A 23,968-nucleotide genomic window follows, 5' to 3' on the forward strand; every position below is an offset into this window, starting at 1 on the left:
CAGAAAGCAGTGAGGAGTGTGATCTGAAAAACAGGAAGGTCACAGCACATTGAAGTCTTTCCTGTCAGCTCGCCTTTGAGTCTCCTAATAAGTGCTAGCATTAGCAGACAGCATTTTCCGTACTGTGGATGGGAAACACTTCAGTCGCTATTCTGGAAACAGCTGTGAATGTACAAGTCCGTCATGGCTCCATATGGATTCATGACCTGGTTCTTTCATCATACAACTTTGCTTCTGATTTTCCCTGGGAGTTGGAGGGGCGGGTGCGGGGCGGCAGAGGAGGGGGCACTGGGAGGGAGGAGAAAGTTCAGTAACTTACTTTATCCAGAAAATTTCGATCTGAAATGTTTTTTAAAAAGCAAACATTTCTCGCACTAACACAAAAACGGGTGCTCAGGAAGGCTTCTGTTTTAACTCAAGGAGTGTCAGGTGCAGCCCAGTCCGGATCCCATGGTCCTCATTCTTGCCTCTGGAGCTCCTGCCCAACTCGGTGATTTGCAAGCTTGCCCTTGAGAAAGCATCCGTGGTGTTCCCGCCTTCCGTCCCTACTGTGGGGTCAAGGGTGGCCCTGCTGCGCTTGTGTCCGCGTTCTAGGTGTAGATGAAAACCTCACAGGAGCTGGCACTGTGTTTGGAGATGTGGCTGTGTGTGGCGTGTTGTGCATCACGCAGCTCCCCCCGGATCAGGGACAGTTGTGTCACCGGCAGACAGTCGCCTCCGCCACGCTGGCTCCTCGTTCCCCAGACAGCAGCGCTGCCTTCCTGTACCACTTGCGCCTTCTTCTTACACCTGCGGAAAGTTCCCGTTGTCGCTGTTGCTTGTTCTTCCTGGCCGCGTGCACGTGTGTCTGCCCGCACGCCCGGCTCTAACGCCTGCTTCCCGCTGTCGTCCTTTTCTGCAGAGGGAGAACCGGCGATTGCAGGAAGCCAGCATGAGGCTGGAACAGGAGAACGACGACCTCGCCCACGAGCTGGTAACCAGCAAGATCGCCCTGCGGAACGACTTGGATCAGGTAAGCTTGTTGGCTAGGTGGAGGGGAGCCGTGCCGACTACCTCCATGTGGCTGTCGCCGCAGGGCCGTGAGCCGTGGGACTGGTGAGTGGGTGGGCGGTGGCAGGAGCTGGCGGTGCAAGCCCTAGAGAAAGGGTTGAGTCATTTCCAAACAACCCGTGACGGACTTGCTGCACCCCTACACGTCCCTGGTGTCTTTTCTGTTTGTTGCCGCCTTTCCCAAACAGGGGCAGCCAACGGAATGTGCATGTGAGAGCTAGAATGCTCTGAGCATCAGAACAGACCGCAGGGGCAAGTGCGAGCCTAGCTAGCGGTCGACGGTGCACCTGGGTTGGATGCCCAGCCCTGACTCCAGCTTCCTCCCTGGGAGTCTGTGGTGGTGACACAAGTGACTGAGTTCCTGGCACCCACGTGGGAGACCTGGAGTCAACGCCCAGCTTCTGCTGTTGCCTCGGCCCCAGCCATTGCGGGCATTTGGGGGTGAACCAGAGATAGGAGTGCTTTCTTGCTCTCTCCCCCTCTCTCTGCCTTCTTCCCTCTCAAATATTTAAATAAATAGGCTGAGCGTGCTAGGCACCGAGTGTGTACTAATGCCGCTGTAACACTGGCAGGCCTCTTGCTTTCTGCTCCAGTAAGAAGCCTCACCTGTAAGAAGTGTGAAGTCTTATATGAAATATGTACATTAGGAGTGGACTCGCCAGGGCCAGCATTGTGGCAGCAGGTAAAGCTGCCGCCTGCAGTGCCGGCATCCATGTGGGTCATCTCCCAGCTGCTCCACTTTCAATCCAGCTCCCTGCCGATAGCCTGGGAAAAGCGATGGAAGATGGCCCAAGTGCACGGGCCCCTGGTACCCACATGGGAGCCGCTGAGAAGCTCCTGGCTCTTGGTTTCAGTCTGGTCCAGCCTTGGTCATTGTGGCCATTTGGGGAGTAAACCAGCAGATGAAAGATCTTTCTCTCTCTCTCTCTGTAATCTGCCCTTTCAAATTAATAAATCTCAAAACAAAACAAAAACACAAGTTGGATTGTCAAATGTCTTTGCCCAATGTGATTTCTGGCAACCGTGTTCCCCAGGGCAGTTCTTATCCTGTCTATAGGTATAGAAGTATCTACTTCATAGAGGTGAGAGAAGAAGGAGGTCGGTGGAGCCAGCCTCATGCTGTCGTGGGTGAGGGCAAACCCACTGCCTGCAACACCTGCATCCCATTTGGGCACCGGCTCAAGTCCCGACTGCTCCACTTTCTATCCAGCTCCCCACCAATGTGCCTGGGAAGCAACGGAAGATGGCCCAAGTTCTTGGGCCCCTGCTCTCACGTGGGAGACCCAGATGAAGCTCCTGGCTCCTGGCTTTCCCTGGCCCAGCCCCGCTGTTGTGGCCATTTAGGGAGTGAATCAGTGGGAGGAAGACTCTCTCTCTTTCTCTCTGTCTCTGTGTGTGTGTGTGTGTGTGCATGCGTGCGTGTGCACGCTCACTTCTCTCTCTGCAACTCTGCCTTTTAAATAAATAAATAAGTCTTTTTAAAAGCTGGAATAGGTAAAGCAGTCAGTAGAATGTGTTCAGTCGGTGTCAGCTGGTGCTAGGAAGACCTGAAACTGTTTAACTTCTGACAGTGCTGACAGTCTTAGGACTTCCTGTTTTCTGTTGCTGGCGCTACCAGAAATGATTGGCAATATGGAAACAGTCTTGTGCAGACTTAAAATTATCACTCTATTTTCTGACTTCTACAATGTAAATACTCCTGACAGATGGTGCAGGGTCAGGAAAATGGAGACGGAGACTGCGTGAGTCTGTAACAAAGTCGTCACTTGTGCTTAACTGTGCCTCAGCAGCATTCAAACTACAGATCCGGTAACAGCCTAAATTCGCTTAAATGTGTAAAATTGAAAGACAGCTAAAAACTTCCCCTGCCACAGCTTCTTTTTCCCTTATTGACAGCTAATCTTGTAGCTCAGAAGTATGGTAAGATGGCAGAAAGAGCACCACTAAGGAAAATAGTGCGAACTGTTGGAGAGGAAGCCGAGGGCATCGGCACTGACTGAGTTTGGAACAAAAACTGTACTTGCTTGGAACACAGCACGTGGAAGGCAGAGAGAGCAGTCCAGAAAATGATCCTTACAAAAACACTTGGCCCCCGGGCCAGCACTGTGGCATAATGGATTAAGCCACCACCTGCTGCACCGGCATCCCATACGGACACCCGTCAAGTCTCAGCTGTTCCACTTCTGATCCTGCTCCCTGCTACTGTGCCTGGGAAAACAGCAGAGGATGGCCCAAGTGCTTGAGCGCCTGCACCTCCATGGGAGACCCAGAAGAAGCTCCTGGCTCCTGGCTTCAGATTGGTCCAGCTCTGACCGTAGCTGTCGTTTGGGGAGTGAACCAGCAGATGGAAGATGTCTCTGTGTCCCTCTCTCTGAAACTCTGCCCTTCAAACACACCAATCTTACCAAAAAAAAAAAAAAAAAAAAAAAACAAAAACGTGTAATCACAACCCTGTTTCAGATTGGCTTTCCAAATGGTCTTAACTCAATTGATTTGGCCATGTTAAAAATTTCATCCATTAATGTTTTTCTTAAGATGAATAACTAAATAAAAAATTATAACAATTAGACTCAGGATGCAGTTGAAATGAGTTAAAGAGGTTGGAAGCTGTTTAGGAAATGTATTGGACGTATATAATAAGTCATTGGAAGATTTTAGCAAATAACATTTTTACTGAATACCTACTATGTACCAAGTTCTGTATATAGCAATTTATAAGTATTATCTCATTAATCTTTTTAATGACTCCATGAAGCAGGTATTATTTAAACCCCTCATTTTATAATGAGAAAACCACTATCTTTTTTCAAAGATCTTCTTCATTTATTTGAGAAGTAGAGTTACAGAGAGAGGTCTTCCATCCGCTGGTTCACTCCCTAAATGGCCACAATGGACCTGTGCCGATCCAAAGCCAGGAGCTTCTTCCGGGTCTCCCTCACGGGTGCAGGGGCCCAAGGACTGGGCCATCTTCCACTAGAGAGCAAGTATCTTTGCATACACACAGAGAGAATTGAAAAGCCACGTTGAAAAAGGAGAGATCAAAATGGTCAAAAATATATACATTCCAGGTTGTTTACTGGGCCCTCACCCACTGCCTTTCGGTGTTGTAGGAAGTTAGATTGGAAGCTGAGCATCCAGGACTCAAGTCAGCACTGATACGGGATACAGCATCACAGGCAGCAGCCTCAGCCTTTCACAGCTGCTCCGGAACAGTCACCACCACCCCCAGTTCTTTACTTTTAAGGTTGTAAAAGATGTATTTATTTATTTATTTGAAAGGCAGAGTGACAGACAGGAAGATTTTCCAATTGTTGGTTCACTCCCCAATGGCTACAACAGCCAGAGCAGGGCCAGGCTGAAGCCAGGAGCCAGGAACTCCAGTGGGGTCTCCCATGCTGGTGGCAGGAACCCCAGTACTTGAGTCATCGTCCGCTGCTTCCCAGAACACTAGCAGGAAGCAGAGCAGCTGGCCCTCGAACTATCACCCAGTGCAGGATGTGGGCATCCAAGCGGTAGCATAACCTACAGTACCACAATGCAGGCCTCCACCCCCGCTCCCCATCCCCAATTCTTGAAATCCATGAATAGCTTTTGATAGTATACGTTTCCTGTGAACTTTCTGAAAATCCCTCACGTGCATGGATTTCAGCCTTTTTACACTCAAACGTACCTTTCAATTTCATTTTCCCACAAACTTGTGAGGTTCCCGCATGCATGCATGAGCGAGAAGCAGGCGCCGTAGCCCGTGCCTTAATCCCTAAATGATAACCTGGTCACAAGGCTTCGTGCTAGCACCAGGGCTTTCAGTATTTGAGCTTCTGTAGTCCGCGCCAGATAGCTTACACTTACCAACACTTGTGACATTCTTACTGCATTTTTTGAAATCCACCTCTCCTGTTAGTCTGTTCATTCGCTACGTAGATTCCCCCCGCCCCCTTCAGTCCAAGGCATCGGAGCAGGTTTTAGAGTTTTAATGAGTTTTGAGGGACTTTTCCCACTTAACTACCTGGCAGTCCCAAATGATCTGACAGCAGAGGTCCGGCCACTGAGCTCGGGGGCATCAGGGGATAGAACAGAGACGTGGACCGCAGTTCTCTGTCAGTGTCCAGCAGCCTGTGCTGGCCGGGCCATCTGGCCGTGTGGCAGGCACGGTGAAACAGACAGAGCCAGCTGGCCACTTTGCATGAGCACGTGGATGAGGTTGGGTGCTGTGAACAGGGTTGTCCTCACATTGCTACCTGCCCTCTAGATCTGCGTTTTCAACGCTGGGCACTCATCCCACGGCCCTCTGCCACTCTGGTCCATACAGCCTACTCCCACAGCAACTTGGAGAGCCGCATGCATGCCCCACCAGGTACTTAGGGAGTGCCTACTCCGGGCATGACACAGGCTTGGTGCTGGGGACGCAGTGATGAGCGGAAGAGGTCAGGTCTTTGCCTCCCGGGACCCACAGTGTCATGGGCACGACAGACCACACCTGTCATTCGTCATTAGGGTGCCACCAGGAAAGCGTGAGAGTGAACACAGGGAGCTGATTTCGATGGGAGTGGTGAGGCAGAACTCGGGTCACGCCTCACTGCGATGTGAGCTTGAAGCTGAGACCTGAAAGATGAGCGCACGGCCCTGGGATAGGAAACGGGCACTGTCAGCCAAGTAACGGAGGCACGGTGCTCTCGGCTCAGTTTGGCACTGTCTCCAGCTTTTCCTGGCCATTCTAGAAATACGGTCTTCGCTGCCTGGATCCTTGGCCCATCCCTCAGTTTTCCCCAGGGCTCCCTGTTAGGAATTTCTGGTCTTCTCCTTACTCTACTCATTGACCTGCCCGGGTGCCTGTGTGGGCCAGTTTGCATCTGCTGGCCTTTGAGTTTTGGGGCCTAACGTGTTCGCAGATTGGCCCGTCCACACATCCTGTCTGATTCCACCCATGTACTGCCAGCTAGAAGCTTCTGTGGAAGACTCTGTCTGTCCCTTTATCAGACTCCTCTATGCAGAGTGAGTGCTGTGTGGCATCTGACAATGCATACGAAGCGTTTAGAAAGGACAGGAACCTTGATGTCATTCGAATCTAAACTCAGCTCACAACTCTGGTGGGTGTGTGGTTCCAGATAGTGATGTCGCCAAAGCACATTGCCATTATTCCTAAGAAGTGTTGTTACTGTGAGGGTTAGAAATAACGGGTGCCAAGCGCCCGGCACACAGTTGGCGTGCCGTGAGCGGAGCCACCCTGGGTGAGCCAGGGGGCGGGAAGAAGGGCCTGCAACCATTTGGGCACAGGCCCTGGAGGTTGGGCCTGGAGAAGGGAAGCGCGCGCTTGCTCCCCCTTTGTCGTGACTGTGGCGTGCCCTGACCCGCAGGCAGAGGACAAGGCCGATGTGTTGAATAAGGAGCTCCTGCTGACCAAACAGAGGCTGGTGGAGACCGAAGAGGAGAAGAGGAAGCAAGAGGAAGAGACCGCCCAGGTAAGAGGCAGCCGGGGCTTCGCTGTCCACGGGCCTGCAGGGAGAGAATCGGTACCGCGCGGAAGAGGGCAACGAGCCGCTATTCCAAGGCCAGGCGATGCTGGAGTCATCGTGACGTCCGCGTGACGGAGCTGAGCCGTGACGGAGCTGAGCCGTGATGTTTCCCTCAGGGAAGGGGAGGGAGAGGGGGAGGGGGAGGGGAGGAGGAGGAGGAGGCAGCATTTCTGCCCTTGAACAGCTTTGAGGCGTTTGCCTTTGTAGAGACGTCTAGCAAGGGTGTTGACTTTTCTCTAAGTTTAGCAACTCGAGTTCGGCTCCAAGAGCTCTGCAGGTTCCGTGTGGTAGCTCCAGGACCGTTGACTTCTCTGCAGCAGCTTGTGAGCAGGGCTGCGCGGAAGCCTGCCGCGGCCCCACCTCCGTCATTCCTGAGTCAGGCCTCGGAAGGGGGAGCTCGGTGTCCCGGCAGAGCGCGCGGACCTGTTCGGGGGGCACACAAGGAGCCCCTGTGGGAATCAGCCTTGGAGTGCGCCCGTGCTCTTCACGCGGGGCTGTGAGGAAGGCACCCCTGCAGCCGGGACAGGACAGGGATGGCGGCCTGGTGTCCTGTGCCTCCCGTGGGAAGCATAGGCTGCTCCCCCGCCAGTCCTAGCAGGACACAGACTGGAGTGCAGCCCCGATTGACCACTGCGCGGAGCTTGTTTGAACTTGACCAATAAAACTACTTAGGAAGCGAGGCGACGTCTTAGACCGTGAGCAGCTTGTTTGCGTGTTTCACTCTGACGTCGGTCGCACTGAGTACAAAGCAGAACACAAAGCGTTGCAAAGACCTCTGAGCCATGGAAAAGGTTCCCGTGAGGTTACCCACTCAGCACCTCAGAAAAAGTGTTCTGTGAGGCATTTTCTGCCATTAGACTACGATAAAAATGAGTGTAGGGCACTTACCATGGGCCAAGATTTGTTTTAACCCATCCGAAATTTTTCCTGGGTTGCCTACGTAGATTCCAGCCCGGGCACTGCTGGAATGATCCAGACCTCTCCGTGGATTTTGTGCTTCTCTTTACCTCTGCCCTTGTTCGGGCAGCTTCAGCGCTTGTAGTGAAGAATGAACTGTTGGCCAGGGAACTGAACCCAAGGGGGACTTAACCCATGGCTGCCTGCCCCTGCTTCCATGGGTGTGTCCTAGACCAGGAGGGACTGAACCCATGGCCGCCTGCCCCCTGCTTCCACGGGTGTGTCCTAGACCAGGAGGGACTGAACCCATGGCCGCCTGCCCCTGCTTCCACGGGTGTGTCCTAGACCAGGGAACTGAACCATGGCTGCCTGCCCCTGCTTCCACGGGTGTGTCCTAGACCGGGGGGACTGAACCCATGGCCACCTGCCCCTGCTTCCACGGGTGTGTCCTAGACCAGAGGGGACTGAACCCGAGAAGGGCAGGGGGTAAGGGTGACATCTGCTTTGGGTCTCCTCTCTGCTTTCTCTGTGTGTGTGCGTGTGCACGCGCATGTGTGTGCATGTGTGTCTGTGTGCATGTGAGTGTGCGTGTGTGCATGCGCATGTGTGCGTGTGTGTGCATGCGTGTGTGTAGCCTATTGTACCCACTATGGGCCACCTACAAGATAGGGATTATCTTGTCCTCATTTGTTAGATGAGGAGACTGTGGCTGATGGAACTCAGGGACGCTTGCTCAAAGCACCTGCCTTGTGGGGCACTTGGGTTCCTTGTGGCGTCACCGTTTTAGTCCCTGCATCACCTGCCTTTCTCAGGAGCTCTTAGGTTCACCCACCTTCCTCAGATTTCAAGCCTCTTGTTCCTGCTTTCAGAGGTAACAGGAGTGACTACGGGCACTATGAATAGGAAGTCCTAAAATATAGTTTCAGTAATTTATGTTATTAAGAGTAACGGCTTTAGCCTGCACTGTGGCCTGGTTGTTTCTTAGAGGGTAAAGGGAGCTTCTGAGTGGGCACTTACTAGCAGTGTCTTTGTGAAGCAGTGAGTGTACGCAGTTTTCCAGTGGGGCTGCTCTTTACATTTTGCAGGAAATCCACATCTCTGGGTACGATAGGGCTTTCCAGGGACCCAGATGCAGGGCTGGGTGTCAGCCTCGCGGTAAGACGTGCGTTAGGGTGCGTGGGTCCCACTTCAGGGCACCTGGGTTTGATTCCTGGCCCGTTCCTCATGCTGCTTTCCCGGTAGGCATCCCGGGAGGTGGGAGGTAATAGCTCAGGTAAGTGGGTCCCTGCCACTCAAATGGGAGACCTGGGTTGAGTCCACAGCTCTCGGCTTCAGCCTCAGCCCATCCCCAGCCGCTGCAGGCGTTTGGGGAGCCAACCAGTGGTCGCAGCTCTCTGTCTCCGTCTCTCAGATAAATAAATTTTTACAAAATGTTTTTAAATGCAACTTCGGTGAGGGAAATACCCGTTGCTGGAGTTGTTACCTTTGTCATTGACAGTGAATCCGGCAGACGGGACTAACGCACGGTGTTTGTGGAAAGGTATTGAGATTCTGGCTGAATCCCAATATTTCTCATTTGCATTCCTTTTTAGCTGAAAGAAGTCTTCAGGAAACAGCTAGAGAAGGCTGAATATGAAATCAAGAAGACCACAGCTATCATTGCTGAGTATAAGCAGGTAATGGCCATCGTGGCTTCTGTTGCCATAAAAGTAATTTTTGTTTGTTTGTTTGTTTGTTTTTCCTTGGGAAAGAAAGACTTTGGTTTCCGGAGTTTCCAGAACAGGTTTTCAGGTTTATGGAATTCGGTGACTCACTCTCCCCGCTGAAGTGAACAGTGGCTAGATGTGGTGCCTCCGGGGTCTAACTGACCTAAAGCAATCTTGTTCACAGGGCTTGGGAGATTCAGAGGGATGGGACGCGTATTATTTATTACCTCTCGGATCCAGCCTCTGCCTAACTCAGAAGCCGATTCCCAGGAGATCTGGCTGGGAACGCTGGCCTCTGGGAAATTTGCTGATAGCTCTGGTGGACGGCGGCCACGGGCTCAGGGTGTCCTTCGCTGTCAGTACAGAAGATGGGCACTCTTCCCACGTGGCGAGGTGGCCAGTGTCGGCAGGGAGCTGTCCTCTGGTGTTGCTGTCTCGGAGGGGGTTTGCTGACCTGTGCAAGGCTGGCCAGGGCAAGGACCCCCTCCTTGCCGAGAGGCCCTGAGGGGACTGCTCAGCTTCCAGGTTTCCGTCATCCATTCGTTCACTCACTCTCTGACGCAGTCATTCCTCTGAAGACCGGCGCTGACTGTTCTTTTGTTTGTTTCCTCTTCACTGTGTTTTGCTGCTTATAAATGAAATTTTATAATTTATATACCTTATGGAAAATATAATATATATTATATATATAATAATATATAATTTATAACCTTATGGAAAATTAGGAAAATGTGGGGAAGGCACAAAGATGAGAGACCTCCCTTAATCTTGCCAGCTAAGGATAATCTCTGAAATACACGGAATAGGCATTGTTGCTGTGTAAGTAAGTGTTGCATAAATAAATTTATAATTATAGGAATAGGAAGCATAATACCATTCTTCCTATTATTTTTAGAGCTAGCTCTAGTTCACTTCATACATCATGAACATCTCTTCATAAGGATTTCTCATATTCATGGAAAATGTCTTAAAATAAGATTTCCAAGCTATCTTACTCCCTTTTATGATAATCAACATATGCCTACTACATATGAGGATTAATTCTTCAGGGGAGAAAAAGATGAATTAATTCAATTTCTGTCCTCTGAAAGCTCTTTAATAGGGAGATAATACCTATGCATTAATAAGCAAAAAGGGAACTGCTACGTGTGGGAGCTGAGGAAGCCCTTCCCGGAGATGGGCTCATCTAAGATGCACTCCTGGGGCTGGGGAGACTTGGCTGCGTAGACAAGGAGCGGGAGAGCAGAGGACCGGGGGGGGGGGGGGGGGGGGGGAGGGCGCAGCACGCACACAGACATGGAGGTTGAGAAGTAAACAGCACGTGGCAGGGATTTACGTTCAGAGAAGACGCAGAGGTAGTTTGGGGCCCAGGTCAAGGAGAGTCTTGGGGTCTAAACTGAGCTGCTTGGATTTTATTTTGTTCATGGTAGGAATTTTTGGGCAGGGACAAACTGTTGGTGCTGATCTGTCCCTGTGAGGAAAGTGAACCAACTGAAGAGATCAAGAACACAGAGCAGTGAGGAAACAATACCAGAGTCCAAGAGAGACCTATGAAAGGGAGGACACAGACACACAAAAGGCAGTACGTTTTTGTGAGACAAAGGGGCACACTGCCGGTGATCTAGGGATTTTGAATGTGGGCGACTAGGAGCAGGATGGTTGGACATTAACTAATGCAGGGAACATTGAAGACCATGTGCTGGGGGGGCCGTTGGCACAGCAGCTCACTCGCCTCTTGGGAGGCCTGCATCCCCTGTTAGGGTGGGTGGGCTCAAGTCACATCCAATTCCAGCTTCCCACGACTGTGCGCCCTGGGGCAGCAGGTGACGGGGCAAGTACTTGGGTCCCTGCCACCCACGTGGGAGATCTAGGCACAGTTCCAGCTTCCTGACTTTGCTGCAACCCAGCCCCAGCTGTTGTGTGCCTTTGGGGAGTAAACTAGTGGATGGCAGATCTCCCTCTTACATCTCTCTCTCTCACTCTCTCTCTCTCTCTCTTAGTTCTCTGTTCCGCTGCCTTTCAAATAAATTTTTAAAAAATTTGAGGGGGCCGGCACCACGGCTCACTAGGCTAATCCTCCGCCTAGCGGCGCCAGCACACCGGGTTCTAGTCCCGGTCGGGGCGCTGGATTCCCCGGTTGCTCCTCTTCCAGGCCAGCTCTCTGCTGTGGCCAGGGAGTGCAGTGGAGGATGGCCCAAGTGCTTGGGCCCTGCACCCCATGGGAGACCAGGAGAAGCACCTGGCTCCTGCCTTCGGATCAGCGTGGTGTGCAGGCTGCAGCAGCCTTTGGGGGGTGAATCAACGGAAAAGGAAGACCTTTCTCTCTGTCTCTCTCTCTCACTGTCCACTCTGCCTGTCAAAAAAAAAAAAAAAAAAAAAATTGAGGGAACGGCACCGTGGCTCACTTGGTTAATCCTCCACCTGCGGTGCCGGCATCCCATATGGGCACCGGGTTCTAGTCCCGGCTGCTCCTCTTCCAGGCCAGCTCTCTGCTGTGCCCCAGGAGGGCAGTGGAGGATGGCCCAAGTGCTTGGGCCCTGCACCCCATGGGAGACCAGGAGGAGGTACCTGGCTACTGGCTTCGGATCGGCGCAGTACCAGACATGGTGACCATTTGGGGAGTGAACCAACGGAAGGAAGACCTTTCTGTCTTTCTCTCTTACTGTCTATAACTCTACCTGTCAAATAAATTTTTTTAAAAATTGAAAAGTTTAAAAAGGGAGAAAAGGCTAGTGCTACAACACTAGCCACCCTGCAGGTACATGTTCTTCATTGCCATGTGTCATGCCATATGTGGCCACCATATTCATGTAACTCTTCAAATAGTAATCCTTAGGACTATTCTTGAGTATTACCTGGGAAATAGTATGAAAGGCAACAGAGCTATCTGTTTGAAGACACTTGGGATATAAAACATAACCTAAATGTGTTCTGTAGTTGCATTGGAATTGGCCGTCATTGGCTCTATTTCAGAATGTTCTGGTTTATTTAAAAGGTTACCTGACTTTCAGAAATTATCAGGGTGATCCTTTTTTTTTTAATTTTCTTTTAATGATTTATTTATTTGTTTGAAAGTCAGAGTTATACTGAGAGAGGAGAGGCAGAGAGAGAGAGAGAGAGAGAGAGAGAGAGAGAGAGAAGTCTTCCATCCACTGGTTTACTCCCCAGTTGGCCACAATGGCTGGACTGGAGCTGTGCCGATCCGAAGCCAGGAGCCAGGAGCCTCTTCCAGGTCTCCCACGTGGGTGCAGGGGCCCAAGGACTTGGGCCATCTTCCTCTGCTTTCCCAGGCCATAGCAGAGAGCTGGATCGGAAGTGAAGCAGCTGGGACTCAAACTGGTGCCCATTTGGGATGCCGGCGCTTCAGGCCAGGTCCTTAACCTGCTGCACCACAGTGCCGGCCCCAATCCTTTGTTTTTAATATCAGTCCATATACTCCCACTGATTGTTCCTCAGGTGTGGATCAGGAGAAATTGGAGACTGATCTCGACAAGCAAGCTCTGACCTCAAGCTATTTTCATGTCTGTTTTGATAACAGCAGAGACCGTATATGTTTCCAGCCCAAATCATACTTGAACTTGACATCACCTGGTTTCCATCCCTTTTTCTAAAGTAAAATATTCTTGTTTTATTCCAATGGGTTTCAATATCCATTATTTTTAAACAGGTTTTTTTTTCCTTTGAAGACACGTATTTCCACCAGTTCCTAGTGCTTATTTTTACCATATTTCAGGATTAAGTCTACTACTACTGGTAGATCATATTTATTGAGCACTTGGCCAGTGCTGTCTAAACTCTTTACATACACTTATCTTTCCACTTGGTTGTCACAGTACAGCACTTTTCAGTTATGCAGAAACAGAAAGATTAGTGAATTTGCCCCAAGTCACAGAGCTATAAAGTAGTAGGGCTGGAGCCACATTAAAACTCACATTTGACTCCAGCACCCAAGTTTTTAATTTTCTTTTTTTTTTTTTTAAAGATTTATTTCTTTGAAAGTCAGAATTACAGAGAAAGAGATCTTCGAGCTGATGGTTCACTCCCCAAATGGCCAGGACTAAGCCAAGCCGAAGCCAGGAGCTTCATCCAGGTCTATCATTTGGGTGCAGAGGCCCCAGCACTTGGGTCATCTTTTGCTGCTTTCCCAGGCACATTAGCAGAGAGCTGGGTCAGAAATAGAACAGCCAGTACTCGAACCAGTGCCCATAGCGGATTACGGCTTAACCCACTACACCACAGTGCCACTCCCAACCTTGTAATTTCTACACTATTGACAAACCCCTGGATGACAGTTTTAGTGCATGTTGCTTTCTGGTTATTTTGTTTTATTCATTCTGCTACTTTTATCTTTAAGATTATTTATTGGGGCCTGTGCTGTGATGTAGGCTAAGCTTCCCCCTGCAGTGGCAGCATCCCATATGGGTACCAGTTCATGTGCTAGCTGCGCCTCTTCGAATCCATCTCACTGCGATGGCCTGGGAAAGCAGTGGAAGAGGGCCCAGGCCCAAGTGCTTGAGCCCCTGCACCCATGTGGGAGACCTGGAAGAATCTCCTGGTTCCCGGCTTCGGATCAGCCCAGCTCTGGCCACTGCAGCTATTTGGGGAGTGAACCAGCGGGTGGAGGACTGCTCTGCTCTCTCTGGATCCCTCCCTCTCCCCTATCTCTCTGCCACTACCTCTCTGTAACTCTGCCTTTCAAATAAATAACTGAATCTTTTTTTAAAAAAATGGCTGGCATTTGCAGGGCTATCATTTGAAAACCTCTTCTAGGATCCAGATGCTGGAGTAATATGTGAATTGATCAACAGTTAGGTGTGCATGTACCAGGTCATTCCTCTTTGTGATAAATCACCTCTTTTCCTCCCTTAGATCTGTTCCCAGTTGAGTACCAGGCTCGAGAAACAGCAGGCAGCCAGCAAGGAGGAGCTAGAAGTGGTGAAGGTAAGGACTGAACCAGCCCTGTGACGTGCAGTTTTGTACGTACCTGAAAGGACCCTCCTGCCCCACTTTGAATGAAAGGACTTGGAAGTTACAGCGAATGGCTTACCTGTCTCCTGCAGGGGGTATGGCCCCCTTCCCTACCAGCTCAGAGGTTGTGCATCCCTCCCGTGAGGGCCAGGTGGCAGGAAAGGAGCGAGCCTGAACGTCCTCAGCTGCCCATGTCCGTGCCTGCGTTGATGTGACTGGGTAGGATTGTCCTGTCACGCTCCTGGATAGTCAGCTCCGTAGGCAATGTAGGACTTGCCTGGAAAAATCCATTCTTCCACCACATTTTTTTAGAGGTTGGTTTGTGGGGGGAAAAGAAAAACGCTACAGCATTTGTTTATATGCTGCCCCCTGGTGGTGAAACTCATTATGTTGCCGCTCTGAGTCAGATTTGCTGTTTGAGTAAAAGATTGTTTAATGCTGTAGAAGCAACCCCAAGCCAAATAGGCTGGTATTCTTAAGAAGCACCTGCTGGCACAGTCAGCTCTCGGGACCAGTGTCACAGAAACCCGATGTCATCCTCTTTGCATGTGTTCTGGCTTCATACTAGTAAATAAGTGTGTTTTGGGCAATTGAGCATACCTGGGTGAATTTAACAACTTTGAAAAGTTGTCTGAACCGTTCTCAGCTTTGTTTTGTCTTCTGGAACAGAGAAGACATTACCCGGCTCAGAACCTCAGTTTGTAGGCTAAACAAGATGATGTATGAGAAGTGCTTAGACTTCCAACAAATATACACTTCTGTGTTATAACCTGAAAATAGGAACTTTGCTCTGACCTGCTGTTCAAAATGTGGGGATCTTTCTTGATTCATGTTACAGGACTGCAGTCCGAGATTACTGGTGAGCGTAGATTTTGGTATCTCCCGCTCTGAACCTGCTACAGTTTCGAGATCATTCTTCTCTTTCTGGTCAATCTTTGCAACCTTCCTCCTTAGCATCGAGCATGCTTTGTACGCTGTGGGTCCACCGACCCAGACTCACTGGTGAACTTTCTCGCCATGAGAGGATTAGCTATCCAGAACTGGAATGATGATGGAAATAAGAATGAAATAGGATTTACACTGACCCTGCAATAAAGGCTCTGTTGAGTGTCTACAGCGTTGCTCAGCTGTGAGGCTGCCATTTTGTAACAAAAACCACAGGCTCCCAATTTTCCTGTGAAAGAAGTTACACTTGTCCTTGACACCTTTAGGAATCAGTTCCCCAGTACAGAGTTGCACGCATGGACGAGCCCTTGTAGAGTGGGTGTGTCATGAGAACCGCAGACCGAGGAAGGCTCGGAGGGCTGGGCTGAAGCAGGGTGAGGAGCGTCCACTCAGACGGAAAGGCTAGAAAGGCCGTGTGGGAGGAGGTGGTGCCGATGAAGACACAGACGTAGGAATGGGCATTTCAGGGCCGGCGCTACAACGCAGCGGGTAAAGCCCCCGTCTGCAGCACCGGCATCCCATAGGGGCGCTGGTTTGAGTCCCAGCTGCTCCACTTCCAATCCAGCTCTCTGCTGTGGCCCGGGAAAGCAGTAGAAGATGGCCCAAGTGCTTGGGCCCCTGCACCCGGGCAGGAGACCCGGAGGAAGCTCCTGGCTCCTGGCTTCAGATCAGTGCAGCTCCCACTATTGCGCGTGGGGAGTGAACCAGCAGATGGAAGATCGATCTCTCTCTCTTTCTCTCTCTGTAACTGTACCTTTTAAATAAATCTTAAAAAAAAAAAAAAAAAAAAGAAACATGCATTTCAGAGTCTGGTGTGGCCGGAACTAGAGGGAATACTGGGTGACAGGTAAGACTGGGTGATGAAGGGCCAGCCGTCCGAGAAGGGGCGTGGATTTGTTTTGCTAGAATAAAGAGCAGCTAACGCTTACTAAACACTCCCGTGTACTGTTTTAACATGTTGCATGTGTTACCTGTTTAACCTTGTAACTACTGTAGCACATGTGCATCATTCTGTCTTCTTGTATTGATCATAAGACCCCAAACAGGTAATTCCTTTAGTTATGGCCATGCTGCTGGTAGTTGGTAGAACCAGGATTTGAACCCAGGGAGTCAGACTCTAAAGTCCATACCGTTAGTGATTTCCTCTACGTCCCCTTTCTCCAGTGCTGTGCTCTCTTCATCTCGTTAGCTGTGGAAGCTTCTGGCTTTCCCGGTTCTTCAACAACTCACCTCCATTCCTCTTCTTTACCACGATCAGAATGAACATCCTCAAATAATACTTTTTAAAAAATTCATTTTCATTTTATTTGCAAGGCAAAGAGACAGCAAGAGAGAGACAGAGATCTTCCATCCACTGGTCCACTCCCCCGGATGCCCACAGCAGCCAGGGCTGGGCCAGGCAGAAGCCAGGAGCGTGGAGCTCCATCCAGGTCTCCCCCATGGGCGGCAGGGACCCAAGCACTTGAGCTGTGACCTGCTGCCTTCCGGGGTGTGCGTCAGCAGGAAGCTAGACTGGAAGCAGAGGAGCCGAGAGACTCTGATACGGGCATCCCAAATGGCACCTTCGCTGCGGCCCACCTCCACCAGTCTAAACTGGACTGTGTACCTCCACGTAGCAGTTTAGATTAGAGCAGCCACATATGCGAAGCCCCAAATAGCACTGGCTGAAACCTCAGAGGTGTAAATTATCCCATGGAGAAGCAATCTAGGACTCAAAGGTGCAACCCCGGCATTACCAGTGGCCCCACTTCCCAGTTGAGACCACACATCTTCAGCACGGGCTTCCATCCTCAGGGCAGCTCACAGTCAGACCCGTCAGTGGGCTTCCAGCCTCAAGGTCAGCTCACAGTCAGACCCGTCAGTGGGCTTCCAGCCTCAAGGTCAGCTCACAGTCAGACCCGTCAGTGGGCTTCCAGCCTCAAGGTCAGCTCACAGTCAGACCCGTCAGTGGGCTTCCAGCCTCAAGGTCAGCTCACAGTCAGACCCGTCAGTGGGCTTCCAGCCTCAAGGTCAGCTCACAGTCAGACCCGTCAGCGGGCTTCCGGCATCCCACCCACACTCCACTCCAGAGTGCCAGGCCACGAAGAGATGCAGAGATGCCAGGGCTTCGCTCCAGCTCAGTGAGTTTGTTCTTAGCAGCCTTCTTAGAAGTTCCTCCTCACACTCTGTTTCTGTCTCAGAACTCAGTTTTGTGACCACACGCTGCTTCAAGGAAATCTGCAAGATGTCACCCTTCGTCAGGGCACGTCGCCGGCTCCCGCAGAGCCAGGGGCCTGCTGCTGAGGCAGAAGGCGCAGTTGGGTGTTGGGTGGGGATCGGCGGCATCCCCCCCCCCAGCACAGCTGCCCCCTGCACCTCCATGGAGCTTCGCGCTCGGTGGAGTGAATGAACACATCGTCTCTAAGACAGCATCAGGATCCGGTGGCACGGTATTTAATGAGCATCGCAGCCTGGCCTCGGAGAGCGCTGGGCCCACTTCTCTCTACTCTGGTGTCGCTCCCCGTCTGCTGGAGCCGTTTCCAATTCCTTGACGTCCTCTGGAAGTGCTGTCTCTTTGCGCATGGGTTTCTCTTGGCTTAAAGGTCATCACGCCTCTGGTGAGATTGGCGCGTTCCTACATATGGCTCAGCCTAATAAAATTGTGTGCCAGGCTTGGTAAACATTTAATGAAAGACACAACATTTTTGTAGTCAACGTTTTTAGATAGCTCTTTTGTGCCAGTACTGGGTTAATATTCTGGAATGTTTTTAAGAGAGTGGTGTTTTTGAATGAGTCTGTTGACTATTAACCAGGTAGGGGAATGAACATGGCATTTTGGGTGGGACAAGAAGGCACTGGAGACTGGGATAGTGACAGGGATCGAGGCCTGAGGTGCACAGGGCTTGGACACATCAGAGGAAGATGTTTATGATGCAAAGATGATGGTGGAGTCCTCAGGGCTGCCTGGTGATGTCACACGTGCCCGGTGGTGTAGAAGCGGATGGAGTTTTGCCAGGTGTGCAAGGAGCATGGGTATGGGAGGTTACAGAATAGAGAGAATGTGGACTTTTTCTCTAAATTATATTTAAAGATACTGTGGGAAGACAGCAGCACTGCCCCCTGAAGGAGAGCCCATTGCCGTGTGTCTGATTGGCAGCCCGGGCGGAGGCAGGGTTCTGTTGTTCCCGTAGACAGCAGAGTCTGCCTTCTTGCAAGCTGCGATTGAAGTGAGTCAGGATGACCTTCCTTCGTGTATTACAGTCGGGTTACGTAAACGCTCGAGTTTCTTCATCGTAAAGTGGGGGTGATAACAGTGCCCACTCTTTATGGTTGCTTTAGGATGAAGTGAAATACTACAGGTAGAGCAAAAGGGGCGGGACTTGGCATCTAGTGAGAGCAGGGGTAGCACAAAATTTCTAGGACAGGTTTCAAATAAATAAAGCATCTTTTTTTTTTAAAGATTTATTTTATTTATTTGAAAGACAGAGTTACAAAGAGAGGTAGAGCCAGAGAGAGAGAGAGAGAGAGAGAAGTCTTCCATCTGCTGGTTCACTCCCCAGATGGCTGCAGTGGCCAGAGCTGCTGATCCGAGGCCAGGAGCCAGGAGCTTCTTCCAGGTCCCCGACACGGGTGCACGGGCCCAAGAACTTGGGCTGTCCTCTACTGCTTTCCCAGACTGCAGCAGAGAGCTGGAGCGGAAGTGAAGCGGCCGGGACTCAAACCAGGGCCCATATGGGATGCCGGCACTGCAGGCCAGGGATTTAACTCACTGTGCCACAGCACTGGCCCCATAAAGCACATTTTCTATCCCTAAGGACTTTGTAGATACTTCAAGAAAAAGGAGCCCCTGTATTGCATAGTTGGGCCTCGTGTTGACTGTTTCTCTCTCTCTCTCTCTCTCTCTCTCTCTCTCTCTCTCTCTCTTTCTCTCTCTCTCTCTCTCTCTCTCTCACACACACACACACACACACACACACAGCCACCTGCAGAAAGGGGCCCGCCTTTGATGACAGTAACAGTGTCTGAAAGATCAGATCATCCTGTCTCAGCAAGGGAGTTAGCCTGTGAAGTCTGCGATGTTGTCTCTCTCGGCTCTTTCAGGGCAAAATGCTGGCGTGCAAACACTGCAGTGACATTTTCAGCAAGGAGGGCGCTTTGCAAGTAGCAGCCCCGAGCAGAGAGGACCAGGGCAGCGAGCCGGATGACGAGAAGGACTCGCTCAGGAAGCAGCTGAGGGAGATGGAGCTGGAGCTGGCGCAAACCAAACTGCAGCTGGTGGAGGCCAAGTGCAAGATCCAGGTGGGCGGCTCGGAAGACGGAGGAGGGACGTCACTGGTCCGGAGCTGTGGAGCCTTGGGATATATCTGTCTGGGTCAGAGCCACAAGCTGTTGGGATAAAGAGCACACCTGGCTGTCCACTTGTGTGCACCGCATAATCGCCCACGGCGAGCTCTCGTGTTTCCGAACACTGATGGAAACAAACGCATCAGTTTCAATGAAATCCTAGTAATGACAGTTACACCTTGCGAGACCGTAAGCACGTGCGTTTTCAGTCTGCCCCGAGATTTGTTTTTTTTTAATCTTCGCAGGTTTTGCCAGATCCTTTGCCTCAGTCTCTCTCCTCCCATTGGAGGATACCATAACTAGAAAAACCGCCCGGCTTCTTATGTACTGTGCCCATTTCCTGCATAGCAGAGATTCTGACCCACCGCCTCGAGCAGCCGGTACCAGGCTGCGCTGAACTGGCGGGGCCCGGCCACGTGTGGCTGCAGACCTCGTATGTTCTAAAGGGCGAAGGCGTTCACCTGTGGAGCTGGAACCCATTCATGCTTTCTCCAACAGTAACAACTCGATCTGGCCGTGACTTTGTGTTTATTTTTGTGGTTTTAAACATACTATCTCAAGTTGCAGCCTACATTGCAGAGGGGGAAAAAAAGGAATAACATGAGGTTTTATTTTACTGTTCCGAGAAAGCTCAGGCTCAGGTGTTAGTGGTAACTCCTTCAGCGCACAGCTTTTTCCTTGCATTACGAAGCCAAGTAAATCTCTCCTGGGTTTTGTGGGAGGAAAACTGCGGCTGCATAGACCTGGGGACTCCAGAACACTGTGCTCCTCTTGTGTTTTTTAGCCCCTGCTGGTAGAGAAAACATTTATGTAACTTAAATGATTTTCTTTCTTTAATTAGGAACTTGAACATCAGAGAGGAGCCCTTATGAATGAAATCCAAGCTGCAAAAAACTCTTGGTTTAGCAAAACCCTGAACTCCATCAAAACGGCCACAGGCACGCAGCCTCTGCAGCCGCCACAGGCCGGCCAGCCAGCCAAGGAGTGCACATAGTGCCCGCCTCCCCCAGCACGAGAGCACAAGGATCAAAGCGGCGGACACCCAGAGGGCTCTGCCTGGTCCCTCGGAAGGGGAGTCGAGGAGGCCGAAAGCAAGCCAGAATCTCTGAGCAGCTCTCACTCTTTCTTACGCGACACTTTTCAAAGGGATGCTAGAACCAACCTGCTTCTTGTTGAATACCTGTTTTCCAGCTTCTCAGTGGAAGGCTGTGTTCGGATGGGTCATAGTATTCCTCGTTATTTTGTATGCCTGACGTTTAGTTGGAAATAAGTAATTCAGAACTAAATGCTTTGTATTTAGAACTAATTATTCATAATTATTTTTATCTTAAGAATGGAGACATCTGTTATTCCAAGGTTGAAGTGGTAGGAAGATCTTTGCCACATCAAAAAAAAAAAAAAAAAAAAAACACACACACACACACACACAAAACACAAAAACAAAAAACCAAACAAACCTGCAAAAATTGAAACCTGAAGCTCTTACCCTTTCAGAGTTATTCAGATAAAGCACACTGTGGGGCCAGTCGTGACATAAGGTTTCCTCCCGAGAGTGATTCCCAGGGCAATGACAATCTGTCCAAAGGAAAGAACAAACCGGAGATTGACGCGTCCCCAGAGATACTTGGGTTATCTTTGCTTTCTGTGGGCACATCTGGGAGTGAAGTGCCAAGAACAGTGGAAGGGACCGGCTGTTGTACACACCGGCTGTTGGGACACACGCAGCAGGTAAAGGGGCTGAGATGCTGGTGATGGTGGATGGGTCGCCTTGGCTCTGGTGTTCCAACAGCTCCTTTGAGGAACCCCACACGGGCCTGCAGTTTCCTAAGTACAGGACAGCTGTGTCTGCAGCAAACGCGAAGGCCGAGGTCGGCTTTGCTGAGTTGCAGACTTACAGGACTTTCCCCAGAGAGGACTGGAGAGGCCGAGCTCCCGCTGTGCTCAGGGGGACCAGAGGGTGAGCCCAGCTGTGCTCAGGGAGGGGGACCAGAGGGTGAGCCCAGCTGTGCTCAGGGGGGGACCAGAGGGTGAGCCCAGCTGTGCTCAGGGGTCGCTGACAGAGCGACAGAGTGCTGGCTGCACTTGAGCTAAGGGCACTCAGTACTGCGACTTTGTTCAAGGACGTAGTTTTAAGATGGGAAAGTGAGGTCAGCCTCACGTCATCTTACTGTAATGTTAGGCAACTCTTCCTGATGTCTAAGGCTCCCTGAAAATGTGCTCTAGGTACATGGAGACGAAGATGTAAATGCATTTGTAACATTTTCCATTGAAGATGTTTATAGAAATACTTATCTCGTGGAAAGATGAAGCTGTTGCTTAAAAGTGGTAGAAGTATTTTTTCAGTTAGATTTAACATCCTGTGTGAATCTGCTTGCAGGAAAGTGTTTGGTAAGGACAAAACTGACGTTCCCATTTGTCTGAGCTATTTTGCAGGCCTCTGGTCCTTTCACACCAGTCAGACGACTGTCAGCTGTGTACAGTAATACGCACTGATGCTCACTCTTGGCTTCACTGGTGAACGTAACTGTTTGCAAAAGATCTTACCAACCTAGTGCCAGAGTGCTTCTCCCATGTGCCATATGTTGCCGTTGCAAGGAATGCGCCCGATAGGGGCCTCTCCACCCCGGGGGAGGTCCTGCAGCCTGCTCCTGCCAGACCCTCTCCTCTCGTGTGCTGTTTACAAAGTGAAGTCCCCTTCCTCTGGGCCCATACCATGCACAGCTCGTAAAAGTGATCGGGTTATCTGTTAGCTGCTACACCCATCCATCCGATAGCTCTGTTCCTACAGAAATCTCTCCTTTTCTTGTTCTCTCATCTTGCATCAGAAAACTCATTTCTTTTTACCAACCCAGAAAGTGACCCAGCATTCCAAGTGTCTCCATGGACTCCACATTCCCTACTTGGAGATTTAGATAAGCTAATATATTTTTTCTTGTAAAATAAAATGGCTAGAAAATTATATCTTGGCAGTTGTTTTTGTAAATCACTTAGTATGGTCTGTTAGCTTTAGTGGTACTGTATGCTTTGATTCCAAGAAGCCCTGTACAAGTCGCCTTATCAGATAGCCAGCTAAACGTAACATGTCCCCTTGTGCTGTGAACTTCATAGCTCCATACAGAGCTCTTTTTGCTTCCAGAAAGAAGTACATTCCACAGGATGCCTCAGTTGCATAATTTTCTTTATGAGGAAGAAAACAGAGTGGCTCTAGGTCCAGTCCCTACGTTCAGTTTCAGAGTCCCTGTACTTCTTTCCTTTAAGCAAAATCAGTAGGTTCATCCATTCCAAAAGAATGAGGTCTGTCTGCTGAGTTCTCTTTTAACTCTTTGAAGTGATTATGAAATATATGGATATTTTTCCCCTTTCTCCAGCCACTTTTCATACTTGAGTATGTTTAGTGATACCATAAGTCTATAGTGTCCCTTACTGCAGTATCTTTTAGTTAGTAGCCACAGTAAGGCTGGAATGAAAGTTGAGAATTTGGGATGTGATGTGGAATGAAAGTTGAGAATTTGGGATGTGATGTGGTCCCACACGCAGTGTTGTGAGGGCCTTCATTCTCTATTTGAAAACTCAAACATCTCAGCGTGAGGTAACTACTAGATTTAATTTCACTTATTTTGAGATATTGGCGAGAATTGCCACTGTTCTCTTAAATTTCTTTTATAAAGAAATTGACCAGCCAAATATTCTGGGAATTTTCAGACATTCTGGTGTTTTTCCATCCTTTCCTAGTATGTACACTGTATGTAAAACAGTCTTCCCAAAATACAGTATTCGCAACATCTAAGAATTACCATTTCTCTTTTCATTCAATCCTATAGAATAAACTAGGCGAATGACAGTCAAGTCAATAATCCAGTTCAGTAGTTTTTATATCTTGAGAATCTTGGTTAACACATTCTTTGAGGCTGAAAGAAACCGAGCTGAGCTTTGCAGTGCATATGTTTGCTAGCTTCCTACATCCTGGGCTGTGTCACAGTTGGGTTATATTTAGTTACATGTAACTTAATGCAAAGAAATTCCCACTTACCTTATGTTCTGTGTTATGGGTGCCAATCAGAAACACTAATAGGAATGCCACATGGGCCTAAAACCTACCTTTCCATATAACCAGTATCTCTCTTTACCTCTTCCAGCTATTAAATCATTTCTTTTTTATTGGCTGAAATTTCCCTGGGAAAGTAGAAAAGCAACTTTTGTAGCTAGGTTGGGATATTTAATAGTATTCATCTTGCTTCATTAAACAATAATATTTCTCTGTATATTGATTTGACTTTACCCCCTGTTCCACTTTCTTCAAACATTTTCCAACTTAAGTGAGAAAACTAAGAAAATTCAGAAATGAACGCACAGGAGATAACAGAACTAGAACCTCACAGGAGTCAGTCACCTAGCATGAGAGTCACGTGTGTGACCATCATATGGGACTGAGCTTTCCGTTAGCTGAAATTGATCTTCTAACTATTCCATCAATTCTGTGCATCAAACCAAAGGCGGTGGTCTGGTTTTAGGACCCCATTACGGCAAAAAATGAACTTCTAAAAAATATATCTTGTTTGCTTTATC

The 23,968-nt window shown here is 49.7% G+C and overlaps 1 protein-coding gene and 1 long non-coding RNA gene across 5 annotated transcripts in view; one reads left to right on the plus strand and one right to left on the minus strand.

Annotated features, from left to right (window-relative positions):
• The window catches only part of RABGAP1L (RAB GTPase activating protein 1 like), a 788,382-nt gene extending 767,694 nt beyond the window's left edge, over window positions 1–20,688 (plus strand). For 3 of the 4 annotated variants that reach the window (XM_070077147.2, XM_070077148.2, XM_070077149.2), the window contains 6 exons: window positions 902–1,012; window positions 6,405–6,509; window positions 9,053–9,136; window positions 14,036–14,107; window positions 19,160–19,357; window positions 20,244–20,688. In XM_070077147.2, coding sequence (XP_069933248.1) covers window positions 902–1,012; window positions 6,405–6,509; window positions 9,053–9,136; window positions 14,036–14,107; window positions 19,160–19,357; window positions 20,244–20,396 — 723 coding nt within the window. In that variant the 3' untranslated portion in view covers window positions 20,397–20,688. Of the gene's footprint in view, window positions 1–901; window positions 1,013–1,238; window positions 1,399–6,404; window positions 6,510–9,052; window positions 9,137–14,035; window positions 14,108–19,159; window positions 19,358–20,243 lie in introns of those variants that run through there. The other variant, XM_089299425.1, reaches the window with a different exon arrangement.
• Window positions 18,505–21,021, minus strand: LOC149125264 (uncharacterized). The gene is made up of 2 exons (XR_016210320.1): window positions 20,889–21,021; window positions 18,505–20,189 (listed from the first exon to the last, which is right to left on the minus strand). It is a non-coding gene; the product is annotated as an uncharacterized LOC149125264 (long non-coding RNA).
• Window positions 21,022–23,968: the final 2,947 nt, after the last annotated feature.

The sequence above is a fragment of the Oryctolagus cuniculus genome, chromosome 7 (assembly GCF_051225735.1).
Source record: "Oryctolagus cuniculus isolate XC-2025 breed Fujian yellow rabbit chromosome 7, ASM5122573v1, whole genome shotgun sequence".
Classification (NCBI taxonomy): Eukaryota; Metazoa; Chordata; class Mammalia; order Lagomorpha; family Leporidae; genus Oryctolagus; species Oryctolagus cuniculus.